General features: G+C 44.0%; 1 protein-coding gene across 1 annotated transcript; it reads left to right on the top strand.

The window, feature by feature from the left end:
- The first annotated feature begins 3,641 nt into the window (after positions 1–3,641).
- Positions 3,642–18,726, top strand: LOC120840908. Its single transcript, XM_040211681.1, has 5 exons — positions 3,642–3,788; positions 7,848–8,047; positions 12,966–13,060; positions 14,245–14,322; positions 18,493–18,726. Exons 1-5 carry the CDS (start codon positions 3,642–3,644, stop codon positions 18,636–18,638), a joined length of 666 nt encoding a protein of 221 aa, XP_040067615.1. The 3' UTR covers positions 18,639–18,726.
- Positions 18,727–24,401: the final 5,675 nt, after the last annotated feature.

Raw genomic sequence — 24,401 nt, 5'->3', positions numbered from 1 at the left:
TTTTGTAAGGAGTAGAGAACAGAACAACACCATCCGAGCGCTTCGACACCTCAGTGCCAAAAATGTTTGTAAGCACGACTACGCGTGCCACGGTTTTAAGCTTTGGCAAAATGCCCTACTATACAAATATCTCTTCATCAAATAAACACAACGCATGAAACAGGCTTTGCCGCGCGTTACCCGAACTGCGCATGAACCGAGCTGACGAGCCGAGGGATTCGAGATCTGCGCGGTCTGTTCCAGTCTGTCCTACCCGTGACGTCACAAACGATGATGATGATAGCTAGAGAAGCGCCCCCCTGTAGTTCGCACACGCCGCCAATAGGGAGTTCTGGTAGACCGCGTTTCCCCCTCCGCTAAGCCTCCCGCAACGATGAAGCCGCTACTGTGCCTGCGTGCCGATGGCATTGACTGTACAATTTCGGGTATCGTAGCGAGTTGCGGACAATGTTGCGGGATGTCGAAAATGATCTACGAAAACTCCCTAATCAGAGCCAATTAGAGCTCGGCGTTGAGACGTCACCACAACCCCTGCAAAAGAAGCAGACGAACTTGCACTTCGCGTAGCCAGTGTCAATTTAAGAAACGCAGGGCGTATCGTGTCGCCAGCACCTTATTTTCTCTCCGCAAGCGGTATGTTTGCGCCTGCAGATAAGAACTTCGAAGAACAAATATTAAAAAAAAAAAAAAAAGATACACGTAAACGTATTTTACATTCTGCGTTTCTCACGTTCTCAATGACTAAAGCAAAGATTGGAGATAGTGGCTATATTGTTCAATCATATAAAAAAATTAGCGCGTACAATTGCGTCATTGCACATCGCAACGTCTATTCACCGAGGAATTTGTTTAAGGAAAAACAGGAAGGTGCGCGGATCCTCGGAAGCACGCGTGCCTCCTCTTATTCCCGCGTATGCTTTTCTGGCATATACGAAACTGTTCAACGCTAAAACGACGGGTATAGTTTAGCGTCCTGTTCCGCCCATGCATCCAAAGTGGTCCCGAAGTCGCAAAAAATTACCTCACAAAAGTCGGAGTGTCATGCTGTGGGATGTCGTGATCCTGGCGGTTGGGCGTATGCGGAGAGAAAGTCGTCTGCTTCTTGAACAGGAGTTGTGGTGACGTCAGAACGACGCCGAGCTCTGGTTGGCTTTAATTGAAAGGAGAGTGATTAGACCTCAAATAATAGACGCCTTGAGGTCTACCCACTATTTTTTTTTTCTTTTCAATCAGACAATAAGAGTTCGGCGTTTTGACAGCATCGCAACCCCTGCAAAGAAGCAGACGAACTTACGCTCCGCTTAAAAAATCACGACAAAAAATAAATGAAAATAAAGCAAGTGTCGCTGTCGTCGCGGCGTCCCAACTCCTGGCTGCCGAAGCTACTGTGGCCTGTCAAGCTGGAGAGCGACCCGCAGCAGAACAGCCGTCCGCCGCTTCCACCACCGCTACTGTGACGCCGCCAGGATCGCGGCCGGCGACAGCGTGACGCTTTTATGACGTCATCAGGCAGAAATTGAGGGAAAACTTTTTAGTACGCGATAAATTGTGCTGCATGCGTATTTTCTTTTTAATTTGTGGATGTTTATTGTTTGTAACAAAAGGAGCTGATGAGGCTTCGGTAGTTAACGTGGTCGCTTTTTTGTTGAATGTTTTTAAGCGTCACCGGATGGAAGTTCTACGCATGAACGCCAGGATGTCATGCTTTTGCAGTTCCTCGGCCTGAGGCTGAAGTTCACTAAGAATCACGTTTATGAGGCCTATCATATACCCACAAAGGGCCCTTTGCCGTATGATTTATCTGATTCCAATCTCGTCAAGAGGGGCATTACGTCATCACGCCTGCAAGCAGCCCTAGAAAAGTCTCGTCACCATGCGTCGCTTCAAGAGAGCTTTGGGTGGCAGGTAGAGTGGCTTGGCACGACAGGATACCCAGTGTAAGTTTTTGCTGTCTGTGGCCGAAAAGCTACATGGAAAGATTAAGATAGGACACCAACAACGTAAGGAGCGAGCAAACAAGAGACCCCAGGCAATATACCTTATTTACAAGCGCTTTCTCGTAATACGCAAAAAATAGCGGGGCAGTACGACGTACCGGTCGTCCTCTCGGCGCCTCGCAATCCTTGCAAGAATGTCGCAACTATGCTCCATGGTTGCTGATAGGGGGGAGAAAATAAACAAATGTACAATCAACCACAGAACGTTATAAACCACAGAACCACAGAAGTCAACCACAGAACCAGGAAATCAACACAGAAGGGTATACGTTGAGTGCAAGGTAGGGGGGAGGGTGTATCTAGTGGTCGAGCATACATCGGACAAACGGCCGGGCCGTTGTGTCACCGACTGAGCGCGCGAGAACGCGTTGTCGCTGAGATCTACTGTGGAAGGGCGCCTTTTTTAATATTGTGTGGCTTACATGTGTAAGCCGAACTTTGACTGTGACATGATTCTGAAAAAAAAAAAAAAGGTTCATAAAATTGCGAGAGAACCGCTGGAAGCGTTTGAGACTGGAAAGGATGGCGCAACATGCGATAGTCAAACTGCTGTCGGTTTGTATGAGAATGAGGTATCTTTTTTGAAGCACTTGTCGACGCGATAGTTAGTTTGATTGTTTTTTTCCTCTTATTAAATAATCAGTTCAGGTCTAGCGTTTGTCCCGTCAATACATTCATCGTCTATGTTATTGGTGCCTGTTTCCAGCTGTGTATCATGGACCAACTCGCCTGCATCGCCACTTTAAATACGTCAATCGGAGGCGCATGCCAGGCGCCATAATGAAACGCGTACTAAAAGCTAAAAGCGGCTGAAAGACGTGATTCCTGACGACTACGCACTCGTGTTTGTGTGCGCCGGGAAATTCTTACCGAAACGTAGCCTGCACTTCAGGTTTATGGGACTCTTTTTTGCCACGAAATATACATCTGCTACCGTTGCAAACGCTCACAAATTACAACATAAGTCAAGAGCTTTACATTAAGATATCGGGAGCATTTACTTTCTTGCAAAGTACTTGGAGGAGTCAATCGCTGCAGTTTATAGAAGGAACTGGGCGAATGGTGATGCTAAAACTTTGTCTCGATAAAAAAAGAAAGAATAAAAAAGCAGTTTATGCTGTGAGATTAAGTATAATGCCGCAGAATGTAGCGATAGCTTCTCTCAAGTACTCTGCGGAAAAGTGGACGCTTCAGATTTCTAAGCGTAGAGATTATCATGACCTTATAGGCGCTTTAAAATTTCACAAACATTGTTGTTGCGGAAAATAAACAACAACGTTTAATTTCCTGATACGATTGTTTTCTCTTTATTCTTATTATTTACTTCCGCCCTGCATTTCTTTAGTTACTTTCACACGTAGCTTACGCCATGGAGAGCAGGAAACAACAAGTCCGCGTGTACGACTGTTGGCCTTTCGCCGAAGAGTTTTTCTTACGTTCCTTTAGCGCGCGCACAACAGCCACGACAACGTTATTCTTTTTCGTAATTACACGCAACAGCTTATACGGGACGTATAACCTTTAAGGGATCATCTGAGCTTTGACATTATAAATGACATTTATGTGTATCTTTGTATTTTTTGTTATAGATATAAGTCTGTTTGTTCGCTTCGACATTGTTCGAGCTTACACCTCACAGAAAAGATGATCGCGTTGCTTTGTGTGGTTGCGACTGCTCTCGCCTGTTGCGGTTCGCATGTCGAAGCAGGACCTACAGGTCAAACATATTCGTTGCTTTCCAGGCAAGACGAACCTGTTGATATGGCTAAACCAAAGAACAATACAGCGAAAGTAAGTGCCTTGTTTTGTTGAAGTCTGTATAATTAGATAACGCGTGATAAAATCCGAGGAAACATTTATAGGTTCCGATCACAGAAGACAGGCGAACATAACCGATGTAAAGAATATTTCTATGATTCTTCGAGGCAGCGGTTAACGTTTACGCAAGGTGTCGGGGAATCTGTTCGATAAGTTTATTTTTATTCATATATTTATTTCTATCTTTAAATATACCTTGAGTACCCGTCTTCGAGTATTGAGTGTAAACAGCGTGTATGCGATTTGGTGAGCGACGAGACAAGCGACGAGACCAGCGATGGCAACGCGCTTCGCTGTCGCTCCGTCAGTCGCGCGACGAGGCAAGCCGCATGAAAGCGACGGGAGCAAGCGACCACGGCGATGAGCGACGTTTTTTAGAAATACGAAAACCAAGCGACGCGACGAATTAGAGTGAGAGATGTTTGTCGCTCGTCAGTGACTCTCGTCGCTGTTGCCGTCGCTTGTCTCGTCGCTCGCTAAATCGCTTACATGCGGTCCAGCCTTTATACACAAGAGAAGTCTAAATACAGTTCCAAGAATTCGGTTGAAACATAACAAAAATAGCAAAAACAAAGCACGTGCAGGCACAGAATTGAGAAAAAATAACAAAATTACCGTTCTTATTACAACTCATACCTTTATTTACATTGCATTATTCCAATTATGATGACGGCGACCGAGCACTAAACCTGCCGTGCAGTCGACGCATGGCCAGCCATATTCACTCCGATTCACATTAGGCCGCACCGCAGCTCCAACGCCACGAATCAACCAATCAAGCAGTGCCAAAACTGCGTTGTCATGGCGCTCATCGCCTTTGGGGAATTGTAGGGAACCGTTTTCGCCCATACGATACGGTACGCTGGGCCCTCCGGTACGAACTGCGCATGCGCAGAAGACTCGCGCATGCGCAGTTTGTACCGAAGAGTCCATCGTATACCGTAGGGGGTGTGCCCAAGAATGTTTCCCTAAAACTCTCTTTTGTGCGTTCGCTATCAACGTTAAACCACTCTCGCACAGTACACGCGTTGTGATCCTGTTTATTTTTTTTTCTGTGTGCGTGATTGGTTTAATTGCGGTGATAGGAAACGCACAGCGACGACAATCGCGCCACGGCGATTCTTTGTTTTGTTTTGCGCTGTTTGGTTCATTGGCTTTATATTAGATCGTAAATCTTAGCGTTGAGTGCGCTTGGACTTGATCTGGAATGGAATACAGCTTCAGCCTTCCGAGCATTATACAGCCAGGTAAGATGGCCCCATCGAGTACAACCTCAGCTGTGGACGCGTTCGCGGAGCAGGAAAACGCAATCCCTCGGAAAACGTCGTGGAGGTCGTTTGAGAGAAGGCGTCGACAAGAACTACGTCTGTATCCTCTCGTGCTCTCCACTGGCGTAATTACCCAGAACTAACTGTGAAGACTGCGACAGTGGTCAACGGACTAAAGCTTTTGTTGCCCTTTTGGGGTCATATATCTAGTGCTCCCTTAAAAAATTGATCAATGAGTTTCAATTGACTTTCTACTGTGTTCCTATAGAGTCAATTGAAACTCAATATAAACTCAATGTCTAAGGAGTTTGATCATTAGAAACTCGATTTTGATCCTGTTGAATTTACTCATTAGGAATGCCATTGAGACTGATCATAAGAAACTCAATATCGATTCTATTGACTTTATCCACTAGGAATGCAATTGAGTTTGATCATTAGAAACTTAATATCAATTCTAATGATTTTACTCATTAGGGATGCCATAGAGTTTTATCATAAGAAAGTCAATATCGATTGTATTGAATTTACTCGTTAGGAATGCAATTGAGTTTGGCCATTAAGAACTCAATATCGATTCAATTGAATTTACTCATTAGGAATGAAATTGAGTTTGGTCGTTTGTGGATTACTGCACCCGTGTGCACCGAACGATTATTGCTTGTACCAATGTTTTTCTATTAAGGGATAGAGTCCAATGACTTCGAAACACTGTTTATCATATATGAGACTTCCAAGAAGGAAATAGCAAACTGGGAACCTTAGTAGATGCTGAGGTGGTCACCGGCCAAATGAATACCTTTCTTATGTAGGGTATATAAGGCGATGGGGTAGTCAAGAGGAGTACGATTAGTGGGTTGTGATTGCTTAGTTACGATGTTTGTGTTCGCTTCCTCTATGTGCTTTGTTTCCTTCGTGTTGCATGCTTTAAAGAATTATAAAAAAATTCTCAACCAGAGCAATTTTTTTTAAACGCAGTTGCAATAAATTCTATTGAAGCACGTTGCAAAAATGCGATTGAAAGTCAATTGAAATATTTTTATTAAAACTCAATAGCAGAAGTTCTATTGAAACACTATTGCCAAAATTCCATTGAAATGCAATTGCTGAAAATTCAATTAAGACTCAGTGGCCAATACCCTGGGACGGATCAATAGCGACTCAATAGAAATAGTCAATTAAGTTTCATATGAGACTGAATGCGGTCTATTGAGTGAGTCCTTTACACTTTCAATTGAAAGTCAGTTCATTTTTTTGTAAAGGCTTCGGCGGCAAGAAAAAAAAAAAATGCGCGAAACGTCTGGCTCAAGGAACTCTTTTCTTGGCTTGATTGGACTGAACAAAGCATCGATGCTGAGCAGTGTACTTTACCTCCCACATTGAATGACAACATTATTTTTTGAGCGCAGCTCTTAGGCGCCCGTTTTCGGCTTTAGCGGCGTCGCCGTCGGCGTAACCGCGCGGTGCATTATGGGACGCGTGACGTCACCGGTGACGTCATCGGCATCGTCACTGATGACGTCATCAGTGACGTCACTGCTCTCTAATTCGGCGTTAGAGAGAGTTGTAAACGGCTTTCATTTTTTTTTTATCGGACGACAGGAGGTGTAAATATATCTGCCGGTAGAATCTGAAGAGTTCGCTGTCCAAAAGCCAACGGCCATTCTCTCTCTGCGAAGGCCAGATATTTTCTCGTTCAACGTTTAGTTTTGGAAACCGATCGTCTGTCAACCTACGGCGTGATGAAAGCGTAGCTGAAAGGAAAGGATGCACCCTCTTAAATGACACCGAAGATAATACCCTCCCGTGCAAACGAGTAGTTATTTTCCCAAAGAAAAATAATTAAACATTAATTACTGGTAAGGAACTGCCTTCGTACGCCGGCGATCGACATTTTGAAAATTGCAGAATGATGACGCAGAGCTAGGGGCCAGATGCTGAATGAACTTTCACATTTTTACGTGTGTTTCCCCCCGCACCCCCCCCCCCCCCCCCTTCCCCCGCTCCTTTTTTCTTTTTTTTTTTTTCTTTTTTTTTTGCGCATGTTAGAGATGAACGGCATCTGCCTTTGCGAAAAGAATCGTGCACTTGAATATGATCCTAGTTCTGAGCCTCCGGTCTTGAATGATCTGTGCACTTTTGGCCAGCGCTTCGGTAGACGGCATCTGCAACACTTACGCTCGGTCGGCATCCCGTGCCATGACCACGGTGTAACTGTAAAGCTCTTTTTACAGTCAGTGGCAGGAGGAGAACGGAAGGGAGGTCTTTCAGTTATTCCGCCTTCAATGCGGGCTTCCTACCTTCGATAATGCTTCGGCGTCTCGTGAGCCTCGAGCGTGCGCGCACATCGGAAGCACGACGGAAAGCAACGAGCCCTTGCTGAAGGTCGGGTTTCATAAGCCGTTAGAATGTATTTGAATCATTGAAATTCTGGGTCTCATCATCCGATTTGTTTTTTTCAGTTAACGAGCTTTCAGTCCCGCTGAGCTGACCGAAGGCTTGTTCAGCTATTTGCGTTTTAGCACGACCGACTTTGTTACGACCGCGTATGAGTGCTCATGAAAAGGTGGTTGCTACGGCAACGGCGAGGTCTGCGCAACGCGTCTTAGTGCATGGATCGCAAGATCCATGCACCACGCGGTCAGTCGCTCTATTCTTCCTAAATCTCTGAACCTGCCTTGAAAGTTTGAATATCGGCGCTTAAGTGTATCATATATATATTTTTTTTTAAGTTTGCTTCTATAATCTCATTGTTTCATTGCAGCTGTGGCTTAAACGCGAGAAGTTTTATCTCCTGTATCGTTCTGAAAAAAATGATGCTGAATTTGGAGGAGAAGCAAAATGTGTTCAAATGAAAGCCTTAAGATTTGAGATACCGAGGAAGAAGTACCAGTGGAACACACCCGTTAAGGAACTGAAGGTCTGGAGTAGCGTTGGTTACCGAAATAACCAAACAGGTCACATGTACGTATTCGTTTTCTTGTATCAGGTCTCAGAACAAACCTTTAGCGGTCGAAAGAAACTAAAACCTGGCGGTGCTTTCGTTTTGTGACACACAGATTTCACATTCCATCCTTTTCAAAGTTCATGAATTTTCGTATGAATTTTCGATTTTCCTGCTGGGGATTTTACATAATCATAATGACGCAGAATATCAATAAATGAAGATTAAAATATGAATGATTCATTTATGAAAGATCCCCTTGACAAGTTCTTACGAAACCTTTCATAGATTGACCTTCGCACGACTAAAACAAAACGTAATGAAAAAAATCCCACTTTTATTGACCTTGATCCGACATTTACTTCATTTATTCGCTCCCAGTCAAAGTAATGATTGAGTACTTTGAAGTCAAAGCTAGGTTTACAACATTAAGCTAGACCCGTTAGGGTTTTCTTTCCTGCTTTATGGCAAGATGCCGTTCAATGTCTGCTACTTGTCAGGGTTTGAAACTACTTGTTAATATAAAATCCTGAGCATTCGCTCAGCTAGGAAGAAATATCGCAAAACGTTCAATTATTTGAAGATTACCTCAGAAAGGTTGTTTAGTCAATTTTCGACCTTCGGCAACGGATGAAAACAAAACTCATGAAGAGAAAACGTTGCTTTGAGTTTAGTCAGCGCTGCGAGGTGAATAGCAGTCTGCTCATTCAAGAATGGCAGTAAGTACAGCCTCAACGGAAAAAGAGTGGCACAAGTGACCGACGACCGGAGCGGCGAAATCGCGACACGCGGCGCTCTTGTTCCCGAGCGCGCCGATAGCGAGAGTGACAGTCACGTTCCATGTTTCAACGCGGGGGTGGCCGGCAGAAAGCAGCCCATCCTAAAGCCCGCATTTGGAAAGCTATCTTATCCCTCATTTGTCGGCCGAGCAATGCACCAAAGTAGTTGCGCACGCAAAGTCCTTTTCTTTTTTCTTTTTTCTTTTTTGCAGGGGCGTGGTGGTCGACTGATCGGCGGTATTTTTTTTATTGACCCCTTTCAAAAGTAACCTTCCAATTATTAAAATGTTAGAGCCACCGCGCATTGGCAAAACAACTGACAACGCAGAACGTGCAAGTCATTCCATAAGATAGTGAACGTCGGAGGTCGACCGACGCTAGGAGCCGACAAGTCAATCACATAGCGTCGAACGTCCGACGTCACTGTGCTCATCTCCTTTTTGCTTGTTTGTGCGTGCGTGCGTGTGCGTTTGTGTGTTTTGCCTTAGAATCCAACAGGCGCGTTAAGGGTGCCACGACATTGCGATTTCAGTCCACCATTGTGCAGGGGTTCCACAGGTGCCAACACGGGGCAGCCTTTCGAAAGGGATCAATAGTTTTCCCCTAAACCGACCCTTTGCTGGGCGACAGTCTGTCAAAGATTATGTGCGGCAATGCAAATGCAAGCCACCATAAAATAACTTTCAGAATACCAAGATGTGTTTTAAACTGTGCTGCATTTATTTTTTGCAGTGAAAATAAACTCTATAATTTTCCTTTAATTACAAAAAAAAAAAAATCAGAACCGAATATTAGCACTGCACGTGCACTAGAGAAAACAAAATATACAGGGGATTTGCAACAGTCAATGAGATAGAAGACGTGGCAGGTAGCTGCACTAGTGTCTTGCGAACGCTCCACCAGCCTCCACGACATTGCGTGCGCGCGCATGCAGAGAGGTATAGAGGCTGCTCGCGAAATCAGGGAGGCCTTGAAGTCTCGTCCATTCTTCTCGCACAGCCTCCCAAAGCAGGTCTTGTGACGCTCCATGCAGGTTCTTCTTTGCCAGTGGCTGTTTCATCACGCCCCACACGTTTTCTATGATGTTAAAATCTGCTCCCTTTGGAGGCCATGGAAGCTCCCGGATGCACAGTTCCTCAAGCTTCTCTCGCACCAGCCTTGAAGAGAGAAAACAAAATAACTATACATATATATATATTAATCAAAGCTGATAATTTGTCTTGGAAAGATTTCTGCACGACTCACTATGAACATGAGTTATGGGGTTACATTTAACGAAAGTTATCGCCATTTTTCGTAAGCATCTCGGGGTATGACCTTCCTAAAAGAACGCAAGAAAGCAATCGTTTCGCAAAATAAAAAAAAAATTCATGACAGCTTCTTTAAGGATCTCTTGGAAAACATTGAAAAAGAGTGACGGCCAAGAATACAATTTAGTAACAACAGTCATAAGCCCCAGAAAGGCATCCGTAAGCGCAAACCGCAACCGCAGTTCACTTCTTTTTCTTTAGTCAAATGAATTTTCCATTTTAACGCGCCCTCTCCACTGCATGGCATCCGGGGAGCAATTTTGAGCCCAGATTTTATATACGGGGTGTTCCATTTCCATTCGAACAGAACTTAAAAAAAGGCGGCGAGAGTTACGTCGATGCCGTTTTCACCGTGTGTTTGTGGGGATCGGCGGACATTAGATAAGGGGATAAGCGTCACAATATGTTCACTAATTTACCAAAATTTGTGTCTTAACTTTTTAATTGTTGATTTTATGGGGCATGTTGCAACTGCAATTTTGCGTTTTTTCGCCTGATTTCAAACCCAAGGGCTTGAAAGAGCGCAAGAAATAGCACTGATAATGTCGCGTAGATGATTGACGTAGTCGTTTCGGCCACGTCGCCATTAGTTAGTTTTAGTATTGCGTATACGAGCAAACGAAAGCACTATGCGTTTGCGTTAGCGTTGTGTGTTCCACAGTGCGCATGCGCGAAGTCGCCTTGCGCCAATCCAAGGCCGAGGTTTGGGCTCCGCACACGCGCAGTGTGGAACACGCAACGTTAACGCAAACGCACAGGGCTTGCGTTCGCTCGTATACGCATTACTAAAACTTACTATCTCGGAGGCGCATTTACCAAGGACATGCTGTAGAGATAGTGATAAGGTGCCCAAAACGACTACGGCAATCGTCTACGCGATATTATCGGCGCTAGCTCTTGCCCTTTTCTAACCGCGCGTTTTAGGTGAAAAAACGCAAAGTTACAACGATGAATATCTTAAAGCCTATTGCCTTTTCGCGAATCGTGTCAATTGGAATAGCCTTCAATAATGACTCGCTTTATATGGCAATTGCGACATGCCGCATAAAGTTATTAATAGAAAGTTAACACATTTCGGTTAATTAGTCAACACATATTCTGACGTTTATCTTCTTATCTAGTGTCCGCCGAGCCCTACAAACACGCGGAGAACACGGCACCCCCGTAACTCTCGCCCACTCTTTTATTCTGTTCCATTTGAAATGGAAAATCTTCTATAATTCGTTCAGTGTGGACTGCATAGGTCACAAGACATTATACCTGGATGTGTTGATGGGGCTCCTGTCATGCTGGAAAATAAAGCACCCATCCATAAATGGGCCATCCAAGATGAAGGGAATGAAGACCCTTTCTAGTAGGTCTGCGTATACGGAAGCTGTCAGGGCTCCGTCTATCCGGATCAGCAGACCCAAGCCTTGGTGTGTTATTGCACCCCACACATTAACAGAACGGCGGCCGCTACCGGCAACCTGCTGCGCGTTCTTTGGATCATACCTGCAACAAATAAAAAATTAAGGCCTTGTTTTTTAGTCAGCAGGATAATATCTATTTTCAAGAATCTCGCATAGTATGATTGAACTGAAAAGTAAACTTATCAACTACAGGTTTGTAAAATGACCAAGAATGTAAGAATAGAATACATTGAAATGACCAATGGTGTAGCTGCCATAATCATGGCTATCACTCTGTTCTTGGTGTCTGATGTGCAATGAAAGATATATCAAAAATTAGAAGTGTATTTTTTCTATCCTCCTGGAAAGGAAACCACGTGACCTACCGTGTGCAAACCAGCCGCCAAACACAGCGCTGCTGGACCCACTTGCTAGAAATCGTCGATTCGTCCGTGAACACGACATTCATCCAATCGTCGACAGTCCACGAAAGGTGCCTAGTGGCAAACTCCAGCCTAAGGCGCTTGTGATTTTGGGTCAAGAGAGGCCTCTGGCAAGCTATCCTACTGCGGAGCCCGACTGAACGCAGGCGTTCTCTTATGACAGTCAGGGACACCTGCAGGCCAAGTTCTTCTCGTATCTCCTGAGCAGTAATACAAGGATCACAGCAGGCTGCGGCCACAATCCATCTGTCTTCCTCTTCTGTGGTCCTTCTTGGGCGCCCACTTCGAGCCGCGTCCCTAATCCTTGTCTCTTCGCGAAAAGCACGCACAATACGCGTTACGGCTCCTAGTGAGCACCCGATCTCTGCAGCAATACTCCTCCTTGTCCGACCTTCTTGCACAAGGGTCAATATCTGAACCCTTGTCGCGTCATCAATCCTTGGCATCCTATGTCGTTCTGAAAAAAATTACGGGGACTTTACCTTTACCTTTGCCTTTGCTGTCCTGTAACACAGGCTGTGACGCCCACAACTTTTGACAGTCTATCGTCCAGCAAAGTGTCGCTTTAGGGGAAAACTGCAATAAAGAGAATAGCGCCGTGCACAACGCCCGCGCAAAACAAAAAATGAAAAAAGAAGGTAATCGGGTTGGCGTGTGCGCTAGGTTTATGCAGGGAGCAAAGCGCCCTAGGTTTATCCGGCCGACAAATGATGGATAAGATAGTTTTCCAATTGCGGGCTTTAGGATGGGCTGCTTTCTGCCGGCCACCCCCCACGTTGAGACATGGAACGTGACTGTCACTCTCGCTATCGGCGCGTTCGGGAACAATAGCGCCGCGTGTCGCAAATTCGCCGTTCCGGTCGTCGGTCACTTGTGCCACTCTTTTTCCGTTGAGGCTGTACGTCACGAATTATTATGACGTCGCCTCCATAGATACCAACACGACTTGGAAAATGATGTGTTATGTAATTATAACCAGGGTTCCAGATATAAGATTTGTTTTGCATACTTCCAGGGAAGCATTTACTGTCATGATCATTACGAAGAAATCTGACGAAAGTCTCATATACGATGACATGTTTTCAATCGGAGAGGACGACACTTATGCAAGTAAGCACATGCTATGAACTACAAGCTGCCTTGTAAAGATGAAATAGTATGCGTTATTCGCTACCTAGTTATACAAGATGTTATCTTTTTAAGCTTAACTGATTTGTTAAAAAATAAAAAGCCGTAAAAGTTACACTAATGCGATTTGTACGGGTAAGTTTGTTTAGTAGACCGATCTGAGCTAAGCTTTGCTGGCGGGAAGCTCGTGCCATCACTTTGAAGCATGGATTGAGCATGCAACCGCTGAGCCCGCTCTCTGCAGCGTACAATCTGCTAAAACTCTAACATAGGGGGCTAATCGTAACGATCAGTCGGCTAGTTACGTAAAATGTGGTAGTTAACTTTTTAATCAGTGAAAATAGACATATGGTTTCAATGAGAAACATGCCGAGCATCGTCGAAAACCACAAGATCAGGAATTTATAGAGAGACTTTGAGCGAACGAGAAGTGCAGTAGAGCGCTCGTGCTGCAGGAGCAAGGGTACCGGTGTGATAAGGCCCCCATCCGCGGCTCGCGGAAGTTTCGTGGTTTTGTTTGCGTCTCTTAGGCCGGGTCAGCCTGGCCACCCCTGATATAGAGGCTGTCGATGATGCTCGGCAAGTTTCTAATTAAAGCGATATGTCTATTCTCAGAAATAAAATTTAAAAAAAAATCAACACATTTTAGGTAATTATTTGACTTATCGTGACCCCCCTATATTGTCTGATCCCTTGGCTGCCGGTATAACTCACCTTCACGAACCGCATTAGTTCAGCTTTCACGAATTTTATCAACACATTTCTTTTTTCAACAAATTTCAACACCCTGCATAAAACAATTGTTTTGCGAACTGACAAAGCATTTTCTTGGTCGGGATTGAAACTACAGGCGATAGAAAGAAAAGTGAAAATACGTGTATATTCGCTATAAAGGGGAGGGGTCATACCTTTCTAAAAAAAAAAAAAAAAAAAGAGGCACAGAAATAAAAATAAAGGACATTAAGAACCTGTTCTAGATCAAATCGTTATTACGCAATAAAAATGCTCAAACGATCGAATTAAGGCAAGTCTGCCCTTCTCTTTTGATGCGCAAAAAGATAACTTTTTTGCTGGGTTGGTTAGGACAGGATACACTGTAACTCGTCATAATACTGTTAAACACAATACCTTATTCCAACCTAATTCATTTTAACAACTTATTTCAGATTATATATCTACAGATTATGAGCTGCTTTTCACTGACTATGAAACGTGTTTCACCATAAGGAGACCTAGTGATGATGGTAAGCATGATTTTCCCTTTCATATATTTTTTTCTTAATTTTTGCATAAGTTAATTGTTTTATTTGTTTTATTTTACAATTCACACACATATATTTTTAGTCGAGGGTTTTCTTTTTTTTTTTTTTGTTGTCTCGCTTGAGCGAAAAGTGCGGAATAAATTTTAAATGCAATACGTAGAATTGAACGAGGATCAAAAACGGACTGCTCGACGTTTGGATCAGAATGTGGACGTTCTGTTGGTACTTATTGTCGAGCATGACGTTGGACAGCTTGATTGAATGTTACATAATTCGACACGATGCCCTAGTTTGTATGGAATCCCTAGTTTATGGGCTGCCACTAACTGTGCCTAGATTTAAAAGTTTCAAACTGCTAGACCGTGATCTTGTAGAGTATAGGCCGCATGTGCAATACCAGGTGCGGGGAGGTGACGAGATCATTGTTCATCGACAAGCATCTTTGCCTTTTCGCCCGCTGTCCATTTCTCGACATGAGAACGCACGCATGCGCACAAGCGACTAACCTGCGCGGGGGCGTCTGTGATTAAATTGCAACCGCTCTCCATTGCTTGACTTGCTGCCTCTTTTAAACTTAGGCTCTCCGGTTGGCCACTGCCCTTGGTAAAAAGCAATACAGTAAAAGTATACTGTGTACGCTAAAAATATAAATTTAATAGGACAGCATACTGAAAGTTAACTCTAAGTAAACAAAAAGTGTACAAAAAGTGTACTTGTGGGCAGTACCGAAATTACTTTGCAAATACAAAACTACAGTCAAACCCGTTTATAACAAACACCAGGAAATGCTACGATCAGTTCGATATAGCAAATATTTCGCTATAGAAAAAGTCATTTACAACGAGCTTTTTCGATGCGTTCGTTGTAAGGCGAGGGCCTTCTCTTTCTATCTCATCTCTTCGCTTCCGCCTTGTACCAATGCGCTGGAAAGGTTTTCTTTTTTAGCATGCGTGCAAAGTTTGTTCTTTTAGCTTAACTCCCCTTCGGAATCGCTTTTCTTCGTAAGCAACCCCTTTGGATGAATTTTTTTTTTTATTTGTCCGTGCGTGCCTGCAGTTTTTGTCTCTGCGTGGCTGTTTTGTTCGTAACTTGAGCTTTTGGAATTTTCTTTCTTTCATGTTTCTTGTCTTTTTTTTTTTTTTTTTGGGGGGGGGGGGGGGGAGGGATAAGCTAGAAACAATTGCGCGTTTTTGGAAGCTTTCCCGGGGGGGGGGGGGGGGGGGATGTTCGATATAGCCAATATGTTGTTCGATATAAAGGATACTTTTTACATGCATTTTTATTTCCATTTTTCGTGAGTTCCATATCGACAATATATCGCTGTACGTAGGTTCGTTCTAAACGGGTTTCACTGTAGTACAAGTATTTGGGCATACTTGACCCGTATCAAATCTGTACTATAAATTCACCAAAGAATGAACTATTAGTGTGTACTATAAAAAATATTATTTTACCGTAAGTTTATTTAAACTGTGCGTTATATGTAACAAGAAGCTTCAGTAAGCTACTTTACAATTAATAAAATACATACCGCGTCAAAAAGAAAACGCAAACCCTGTATTGGTGTTTTTTTTTGTTGTTAAGCGGAAAAAAGGAGTAGCTGGGCGAGGTGTGGGACGTCCCTAAGTATATCGATAGTACTTAAGTGATTTTAGCCTTTTTTGTAAAAAAATGCAACAGCGAAATATCACTTATTCAGCATACACCATTATTTACTCAACATTCTAGCATTTCGTCCAGCATTTCGTTAGGACACCTGAAACTGGTTGAAGACACTTCACCCAGTGTATCATATATCCACCCATGGTCTCCGGTGTTCTAATAGAATGGTAATCCCATACACGTTTGCAAGTACGGCCTCAGGACGCCGCCATCTTGCCCACTGGGGCGCGCTCGGGCGCGTCTTAATCTGATTAGAAATCATGGTGCAAGGCGCAAAAAACAACGGACACAAGAGAGAAATCAGACATACAGGCGCCGTAATCGGCGCCCTGAGGGCGTATACTTGCAAGCAGGGTGTCGAACCGGAACCGAACCGAACCAAAAACCGGAACAAAACCGCTATTTTTAGCCAAACCGGAATTGAACCGAACCGAAATCTTCGCAGCCATCTTAAAACTGAACCGGAACCGAACCGAAACAAATTTCGGTTCGACACTCTGCTTGCAAGCGTGTATTCACCAGCTCGCCTGCACCATCACTGCATTACCTAGCGGCCTTTGGGGAAACAATGCGCGCTCATGGCCTCCCGTTAAAGACAGCGATGGGGATATTACATCACTGAGACGATTGAAGGTTCACGATTCAACAACATTGTCGAAGATTTTGTAAACGAAAACAAAAGGCAAAATGCACCGTGATTTAAATAAGTACTATACAGCTCTTACGTGTTCCTGTATGATTAACATTCAAGACAGGATTCAAACACTCTTTTAGTGTGAAATAAACTGTACTCATGAACGGTGGGTCGCGCGTAATCGCACTTTCAAACGCTGTACCGGGCCTTCTTCACACAAAGACGACACCAAGCGGAGGAAGTTCGAAGTGCGATTGTTATCTGGATGATCAGCTGCGCTACCCCTCTCTTGCCTCTCCGGGACTGAAACTAATGAGTCACGGAGGAGAAAGGAGAAATACCGCGATTCCCCTTCCGGACGCCAACCCCACCTCGAGCTTTCGCCGCTGCACGAGGACCTGCGTTATACGCCGAACTCTTGAAAAGAAAAGTCTATAACTTGCTGTCGGCAACGGATAACAAAAAATGGATTTACTTTAAGACTAAGAACACTGAGGCTTTCCTGCCGATAGTGTCGACACCTCTAGACATTAGTTTTTTTTTTTTTTTCCACCGATGATTGTGTGATTTGTTTACAGGTGTCCCCAGCACGCGAACTAAAGCTTTCTTTGTCAGTTTCCAGGCGGTTGTGTCCGTGTTAAGACAGAAGTTAATTAATCTGCCTTTGAATGTAGCGACTTGTGATTTACTTTAGAGGGAAGAGCTGACACGGTGGAGTATAGAATCGTCGACCGGGGGCTTTTAAAGTACAAAACGCGGCACTGTTAACGCGAACACTCCCAATTGCCATTTTTATACAGAATAGGTCGTTTTCTATGAGATAATCGTCATAAACGAGTGACGCGCTGGAAGGATTTCAAAATCCAGTTTCCCTGCTACGTTTAGCAAGGAAATTTCGACGTCGCGACGACGCCAACGTAACCTAAACACCAGCTTCCCCGCTAAATTTAGCTGGGGAAATCGACGTCACATGACCAATAAAATAATCATGCTTCTCCGCTAAGCTGAACGGGGAAAAAAATAAAAATGTGAAAATAACAATAATATCTTTAGAGGGGAAGAAATAAGGAAGTTGTGGTTTGTGCGGGACACGTTCGGTAATCCCTGCAGTCTTCGTCAAACATGTACGAACCTCTGTCATTTTTTTTTTGTCTCTTATAAATAAAAGATTTTTATAAAAACGCACTGGTGAGGTTCAAAGTGTTCGTCTAAGGCACTGACCTAAGCGGTAAACTTTGACGCCCGCCATTTGACGTAAAATGCCGAAGAGCGAAGCCGTCATATTCGTTCTATTAGTATCGCACAGAGTGCATCATGTGGTAGCGATTATTACCTAGATGCGCACCGATGCAAAGGCCGTCCATATCGGAATTTACGGGACTAGGATTGGAATTTCCAGCCCTGCAGCGCGAGATTTCCCAAGATGTGCTGAAAGAGCTGTGGTGCTTTAACACCCACATCTGCCACCACGAGGGGCATTACGTTAAGGAGGTGCGTTACCTTCGCTGGAACTTGCGAACATCCTGAGACTTAATTAACGCACTTTCGACTTCAATAGCGGGAGAGTATTCCGCATAGTCTAGTTTTACGCAGTTCCGGTACTACTTGATAGGTGGCGCCAGTGGGCCAGTGTGTTCTATCGTCGTAAGAGATCACAACCGGTCGCAGTGCACTAGGTCAGACTCAAACGCAAGTTCTTAGGCCAGCCTTAAGCCGACAGATCGAAGAGTCATCTGAAAAACTGAGGAGGAGATAGTTTACTTTTTTCTTTTATTTTTAAACGGGTTCATTCAGTGATGCGTGCACGTGATTTGTCTCCTGATACCATCACTAATTGCATAACAATTTTTTTTCAGTGTACATGGTGTGGATGATTGGTAGGCGTGATATTAGAGGTATAAACCGACAGTGCGAAACTGCCTACCACGGCCCTAGCAATGAGTATGGCTGCACTGTGGTGAAACCCAAATATGATGTATACGATGACATGATATGCAGTTAAAAAGCCTGTCTTTTACATCCGCTTTTGTGTTGAAATATACGGGTTTGCAACAAACGTCACATTGTGCCTGTATCAATAAATTCCATGAAAGCTTTACAGTAATAAAATAGCAAGTATGCAATTCCTTCATCACGTCACTTACAAAAAAAAGGCAAAACATTTTTTAGTTTTTTTTTTTGCTTTGGAATATTTTTAGGGAGTGACCTCTTGTTGTTTTTTTCATATAAAATTCACTAGATTAAAAACTTAGGGTGTTTGCTCTTTGATAAAGTTCAACCGTGGTGTACAAATATATAAAATCTGGAATAAATACCATCACAAAAAAAGCTGTCGTGTCCGTCTTCAATCAACTTTAACTAAAACATGCAAAATACCACTATCCAGCTCTTTAAAGGGACCATGAAATGACCTTTTTACTTTTTCCAGATAACTTTTACATTAAACCGTCAATTTTCACTGAATGCCGAACAGGCATCCGTTTTCGTCTCGGTTTATTAACTTTTACACAAAAAATTATTGAAATATCGACTTTTTCATTCTCTCCAACTGACCGCAAAAGAAGCCGTGACGTAGACCGTTTCCGGAACCGGAAGTTCTCTCGGCAGTAGGAGAATGGGAGTGTTAGCGGCAACGAGTTGGGGTGCGCCGGTAGGTTTTACTGCGCTGATGTCACCGACGAATCCTGAATCGGCGCCTCTCATCGCCGCATCGCAGCTGAGCGAAATTCAATGAGATATGTTGCGCTACAGCGACAGCATGGGACTAGTCCCATACGCCGGTATGCCTGCTAGGGAAGTGCAGCGAGTCTTGTCACCACCCCGTCATTGTTGGCAGAAGGGCCGGCCCGTGTCAGTCGTTTGCAAAGCGACGTAGATGGCGTTTTTCGCGGCCTCGGAGATGCAGGAGCGAGCCGACGTTAAAAAAGATACGTTTGAACTACGAGTGTCAGCAAGAGCCACGTAAATACCTGCTTACACTCGGAGCGGACGCGCGCGCTTGATGGAAGTCTTGTATTCGCGCTGTTGGTAAGCGCTTCGGGACCGTTCTTTTACGATTGCAACTCGATACTGACGCGACACTCGGCAAAGAAAGGTTGGACCGGGGTCGACAGTGACGTGCAGTCTGTCAGAATAAAAATGGCATACCAATAACAAAGTGTACATACCGTGTTACGAAGGCAATCCATACGGCGTTTATTTCAGCTCTATATCACACAAAACAAGAAGATAGAATCGACGAGAGTCCCTTTTCGACGAGTGTTCGTCAACACTGCCTCGGAAAACAAGGGGAAGAGATTGACCTCCTCACCTCTTAATCTAGAATTGAGGTCAGTGATCAAACTATAATACGGGAAGGGTCCACAAGGGTCGCGCGGGCATATTCCATTTAGCACGCCAGCCGGTCGTAGGCAGACGGTCTTGCGACGAAGCAACGCAGCGCCGAGTCGGAATGCCTGCTAGGCCTATACGCTTCGTCGGAGTCGGTGAATCCAGCGTTCTTGTTCGTCGTGGTCTGTTTTAAGTACTGTTTTCTTGCTGCTTGAAGTCGGCACGCGCGGGAAGAACACGTAGAAAAATAAACGTTCAGTCAGTCAGAGTTTTGAGAGGAAGGAAAACAAAGAAAATAAATGTTCGTCGGTCGCCGTCACCCAAGTAACTGGCGGCCCTGCCCTACTGCGCACGCGCAGTAGCTGCTTCGTTTACCACACGATAGATGGCGCTTGGCTCTCAGCATTATCAAATTTGGCAATTTTCGCCACACATCTCTAATTATGCTACAAAATGTGGATCTGAATATTATTTAACAAAACCTTTAGGAAACATTCGCCGGCTATTTATTGTTTACGATCGCGGTGCTGGTGAGGTAGGCTCTTACCCAATAGGCGATGTGGATTCGGCTGACGTGCACCGATTCTGCGTATGCATCGTAGTGAACAGGCGAAGGAAGGAAGGCGCAAAAGAGTCCAGTTTTCTTTTAAAAGTTCTATAGCAAATAATTTTTTTTGGCTCCCTATTTTTGTGTTTTTGTGTTTCTTTTCACACCTTTTACGACGTGCAATGGATGAAACTCGATTTTAAAATCATTTCATGGTCCCTTTAACTTATTTTTATTGGAATGCAACCAGTTGATTTGAATAGTTTCTCTCTATACCAATTTTTAATAAAAATATCACAATGGCGGTGTTTACATGACAATTTCTATGGGTCGACAATCGGCGAATGTGTTTGGCTTTTTAAAAATATTTATGTTCTTTTATTTTATGAGTCTGACGACTCTATAGTGTGTCCCGTGAAAGAGTATATCAACGGACGCTGCGAGGAAACATGAAAAGAAAAACACTACAAAACTGCATGCTTCAGACGAGAAACGGCAGGACGCGTACGCTTTATTTAAGCGATGTATTCCTTTTTCAAATGAGTATATCGCATGACAAGAAACGTTTGTAACTTCTTTGGAAGCAGGCGAATAATGAAATGATATAAAACGATTTATTTTGAGCGTGTCCGCTTAGCTTGACGGTACTTACCATAAAGGCTGTCGCATTGCCGTTGTTTCTTGGATGGCTGTACAGATGCCATAGTTTCTTATTAAAAGTTGGAAATTATAAAATTGGGAATTTGTTGCTACTCCTTCTCTTAACAATCCTTAAGTAGCTTTCATCCGACCGCCTCGTTACAACTGGAAACACGATTAGAACCCCAGCAGCGTTTATGATTTTCTTCTTCAGTTTTGAAACTTTCTAAGCTAAGCGGCGAATCGAGGTAAGGTTTCTGATAGGAATGGCGTATCGTGTCTTGTCGCATGTGTGTAACCCATATGTGCTCTGGGTGGATATTCTGGGTCCGGGCGGGGTGCCGGTGGAAATTCGATCATTTTTCGTCGTTGGCGCTACAACTGGACAGCACGAGTTATCAGTTACGTGTTATCGGACGTGGGGGGACAACTCACATGATATAGAATAGATTGACGTGAGCTCTAATCCTCTGAGAACCGGTGGAGGTTGCGAGCAACCGGTTATCACGCGTCCATAAAAGTTAACCACATAAATAAACACACACACACACACCAAATTTAAGAAAAAAAACTTTCTGCGTTAACAGGACACCGTGTCATAAAGGGTTTTTGTGTTGTATGCTCCTTGTGACACCGGGAGCAACACATTTGACAATTTCTTTAGATGTGGAGGGGTCATTGCAGCGCTGTATACTAAGGTGATGCTCCTGGTAAAACTCTCTTTAGGGCTCGGTGGGCTTGACCGATGCCAAGTAAGGAAGGAAGCGCTGACTTGTACACAGCCCAGAACTTTAAAGTGTACTTTTTAGAGCACCCCGAGTATGCGTCACACTGCTAAACAAACAACAAATAAAAAGGCCAGTTTACGGAGAAAAGACGAATGGAAAATGTTCCGTCTTTCGGTTGTACATCAAATGCACTGTTTTCGTCCACAAACGGGAACTGTACTGTAAAAACGCAAATTAGCTAGTTACGTAACGAGCGTTAATTTCCCCCAGTGTTGGAGCAACACGTTACAAGTTACGACCTTACTAATAACGCGTTCGTTTCTTTTTTTTCTTTTTGCTAGCTTACTAAGGTACTCATTAGAATCCCAAATGACTAACGAGTAAAGTAATGTCGTTATTATTTTACGGTATCTCCTTTCTGTCTAACCCCTGGTTAGCTCAATTGGTAGAGCGCTCCACCTGTAATGGAGAGGTCCCGGGTTCGATACCCGGACCAGGCGGATTTTTTCGGTCGCGCACCAGTCACCTAGCTGTGTTTGGAGATTTGTGTTTGTCCTTTGTCCCTCTTGTTCCCCTTCTCCAGGGATTATTTTCGTCATTCTTGTCCAGCTCGCTTGCACCTTTGCATTTAATTGCATTATAATCATAACCTTAAATTGCAAGCTTCACCCTTGTTGGTGTTAGACTGGTGGCGGCTGATAAAACCCGTTTTCTCTACTGATGTCTAACCCCTGGTTAGCTCAATTGGTAGAGCGCTCCACCTGTAATGGAGAGGTCCCGGTTTCGATACCCAGACCGGGCGGATTTTTTCGGTCGCGTACCAGTCACCTAGCTGTGTTTGGAGATTTGTGTTTGTCCTTTGTCCCTCTTGTTCCCCTTCTCCAGGGATTATTTTCGTCATTCTTGTCCAACTCGCTTGCACCTTTGCATTTAATTGCATTATAATCATAACCTTAAATTGCAACCTTTACCCTTGTTGGTGTTAGACTGGTGGCGGCTGATAAAAAACGTTTTCTCTACTGATGTCTAACCCCTGGTTAGCTCAATTGGTAGAGCGCTCCACCTGTAATGGAGAGGTCCCGGGTTCGATACCCTGACCAGGCGGATTTTTTCGGTCGCGCACCAGTCACCTAGCTGTGTTTGGAGATTTGTGTTTGTCCTTTGTCCCTCTTGTTCCCCTTCTCTAGGGATTATTTTCGTCATCTCCTATCAAATCACTTTACCCGTTACACTTTCAGAAAAAGGGCTATATTCTGACACCCCTTGTCCTATATAGGAGACCCCAAAACTTCAGTTCGACGTACAGCGTGCTGACGTCGAAGGGTTTCACGAGCGGCTTGATAGCCGAGTGGTTCAACTTATTAAAATAGCTGATGTACGGGTTTTGACTACAAAAAAAAAAAAAGTAGTTGGAGTTTTCTTGGTCCTACTGCAAAGCCTCAGTGGTTTTTTTTTTCTTTCTTTTCTGTAGTCTTTGGTGCGTACTTTATCTGTTTAATGAGGTATATATCACCGTTCTCAAGCCCCTCGTAAACGTAAAGGCCGTCTCTTTGACGTCAGTGCGCTGTCCGTCGAACTGAAGTTTCGGGGTGTCGTATGACAAGGGGTGTGAGAATATCCCATTTTTTCTGAGAGTGTACTCCTTACTTTTGATTAAAAATGGCCGCATGATTGTTTGAAAACAAAATATTGTTTATCCTTTACACTACGTATAAGCGGCAAAGATACCCCAACAAAACCATGTATAAGCGGCGTCACTTCAAACTCAATTTAGATGATCTAAGCATCCCAACAAACCCGGAATCACAATCGTGCGTAGCTTGTTTCCTCGTTAAAAGCGTGTTCAAAGATCGCGACATGCCCCTTCTGGGAAGAAATTTCTTTCGAGTGAAATGGTCGACGAAGGGCGCTTGTCGGCGAGTTGCAAGCGATGGCTTCGCCCGCGGAGAAAAAGAGGAGTCTTACCCGAATGTGTACTTATCAAACTCTCTTCGAAACAAGTTATAATAAAACCATTCGGAATCTGCGTATGTTGTAGGGCTTTCGTTGGTGCACACAATGTAGTCCGCGAGAAAAAAGAATCCACATATTTTTCTATTGCTCTGAGATGAATAGGTGGTATTGAATTATAGGACTTGGTATATGTGGGAACTAACGTAATTCAAACAATATAAGATCAAAAACGATCTTTTTCAAAAATGACTTCTGCCTCTTTAAGCATTTTGTTTAGTTGTGAATGCGAAAGCATGAATGACGTTGTCCCGCCACCTTAGTGTACTGAAGTGTACGGCCACGTTTCACTATTACCGAGGTTGCGTCCACCGACGATATACATGCTTCAGGCGCCCGGCGCCACCATGTTCCTCGGCGCGAAAAGAGGAGAAGCGGTCGATGCAATTGAAAACGGAGTCTGGACATTACCCTTGCAGTTCAGTTGTTGTAGAAGAAACTCTACTTAAAAGTTTAAACGTCAGAGTTATATTTAAAGCTGGTATGGCAACTGCAGATGCTGATGTGCAAG

Source organism: Ixodes scapularis, unplaced genomic scaffold (assembly GCF_016920785.2).
Source record: "Ixodes scapularis isolate PalLabHiFi unplaced genomic scaffold, ASM1692078v2 PGA_scaffold5__190_contigs__length_132052651, whole genome shotgun sequence".
Classification (NCBI taxonomy): Eukaryota; Metazoa; Arthropoda; class Arachnida; order Ixodida; family Ixodidae; genus Ixodes; species Ixodes scapularis.
The sequence above is the reverse complement of the archived record's forward strand: the minus strand, read 5'-3'. Positions and strand labels throughout refer to the sequence as shown.

Bases quoted from the DNA above. Each gene is read 5' to 3' on its own strand.
- LOC120840908 (XM_040211681.1), top strand. From the start codon at position 3,642: ATGATCGCGTTGCTTTGTGTGGTTGCGACTGCTCTCGCCTGTTGCGGT. The intron at 13,061-14,244 runs GTAAGCACATGC...AACTTATTTCAG, and splicing joins AGAGGACGACACTTATGCAA to ATTATATATCTACAGATTAT. The intron at 14,323-18,492 runs GTAAGCATGATT...ATTTTTTTTCAG, and splicing joins AAGGAGACCTAGTGATGATG to TGTACATGGTGTGGATGATT.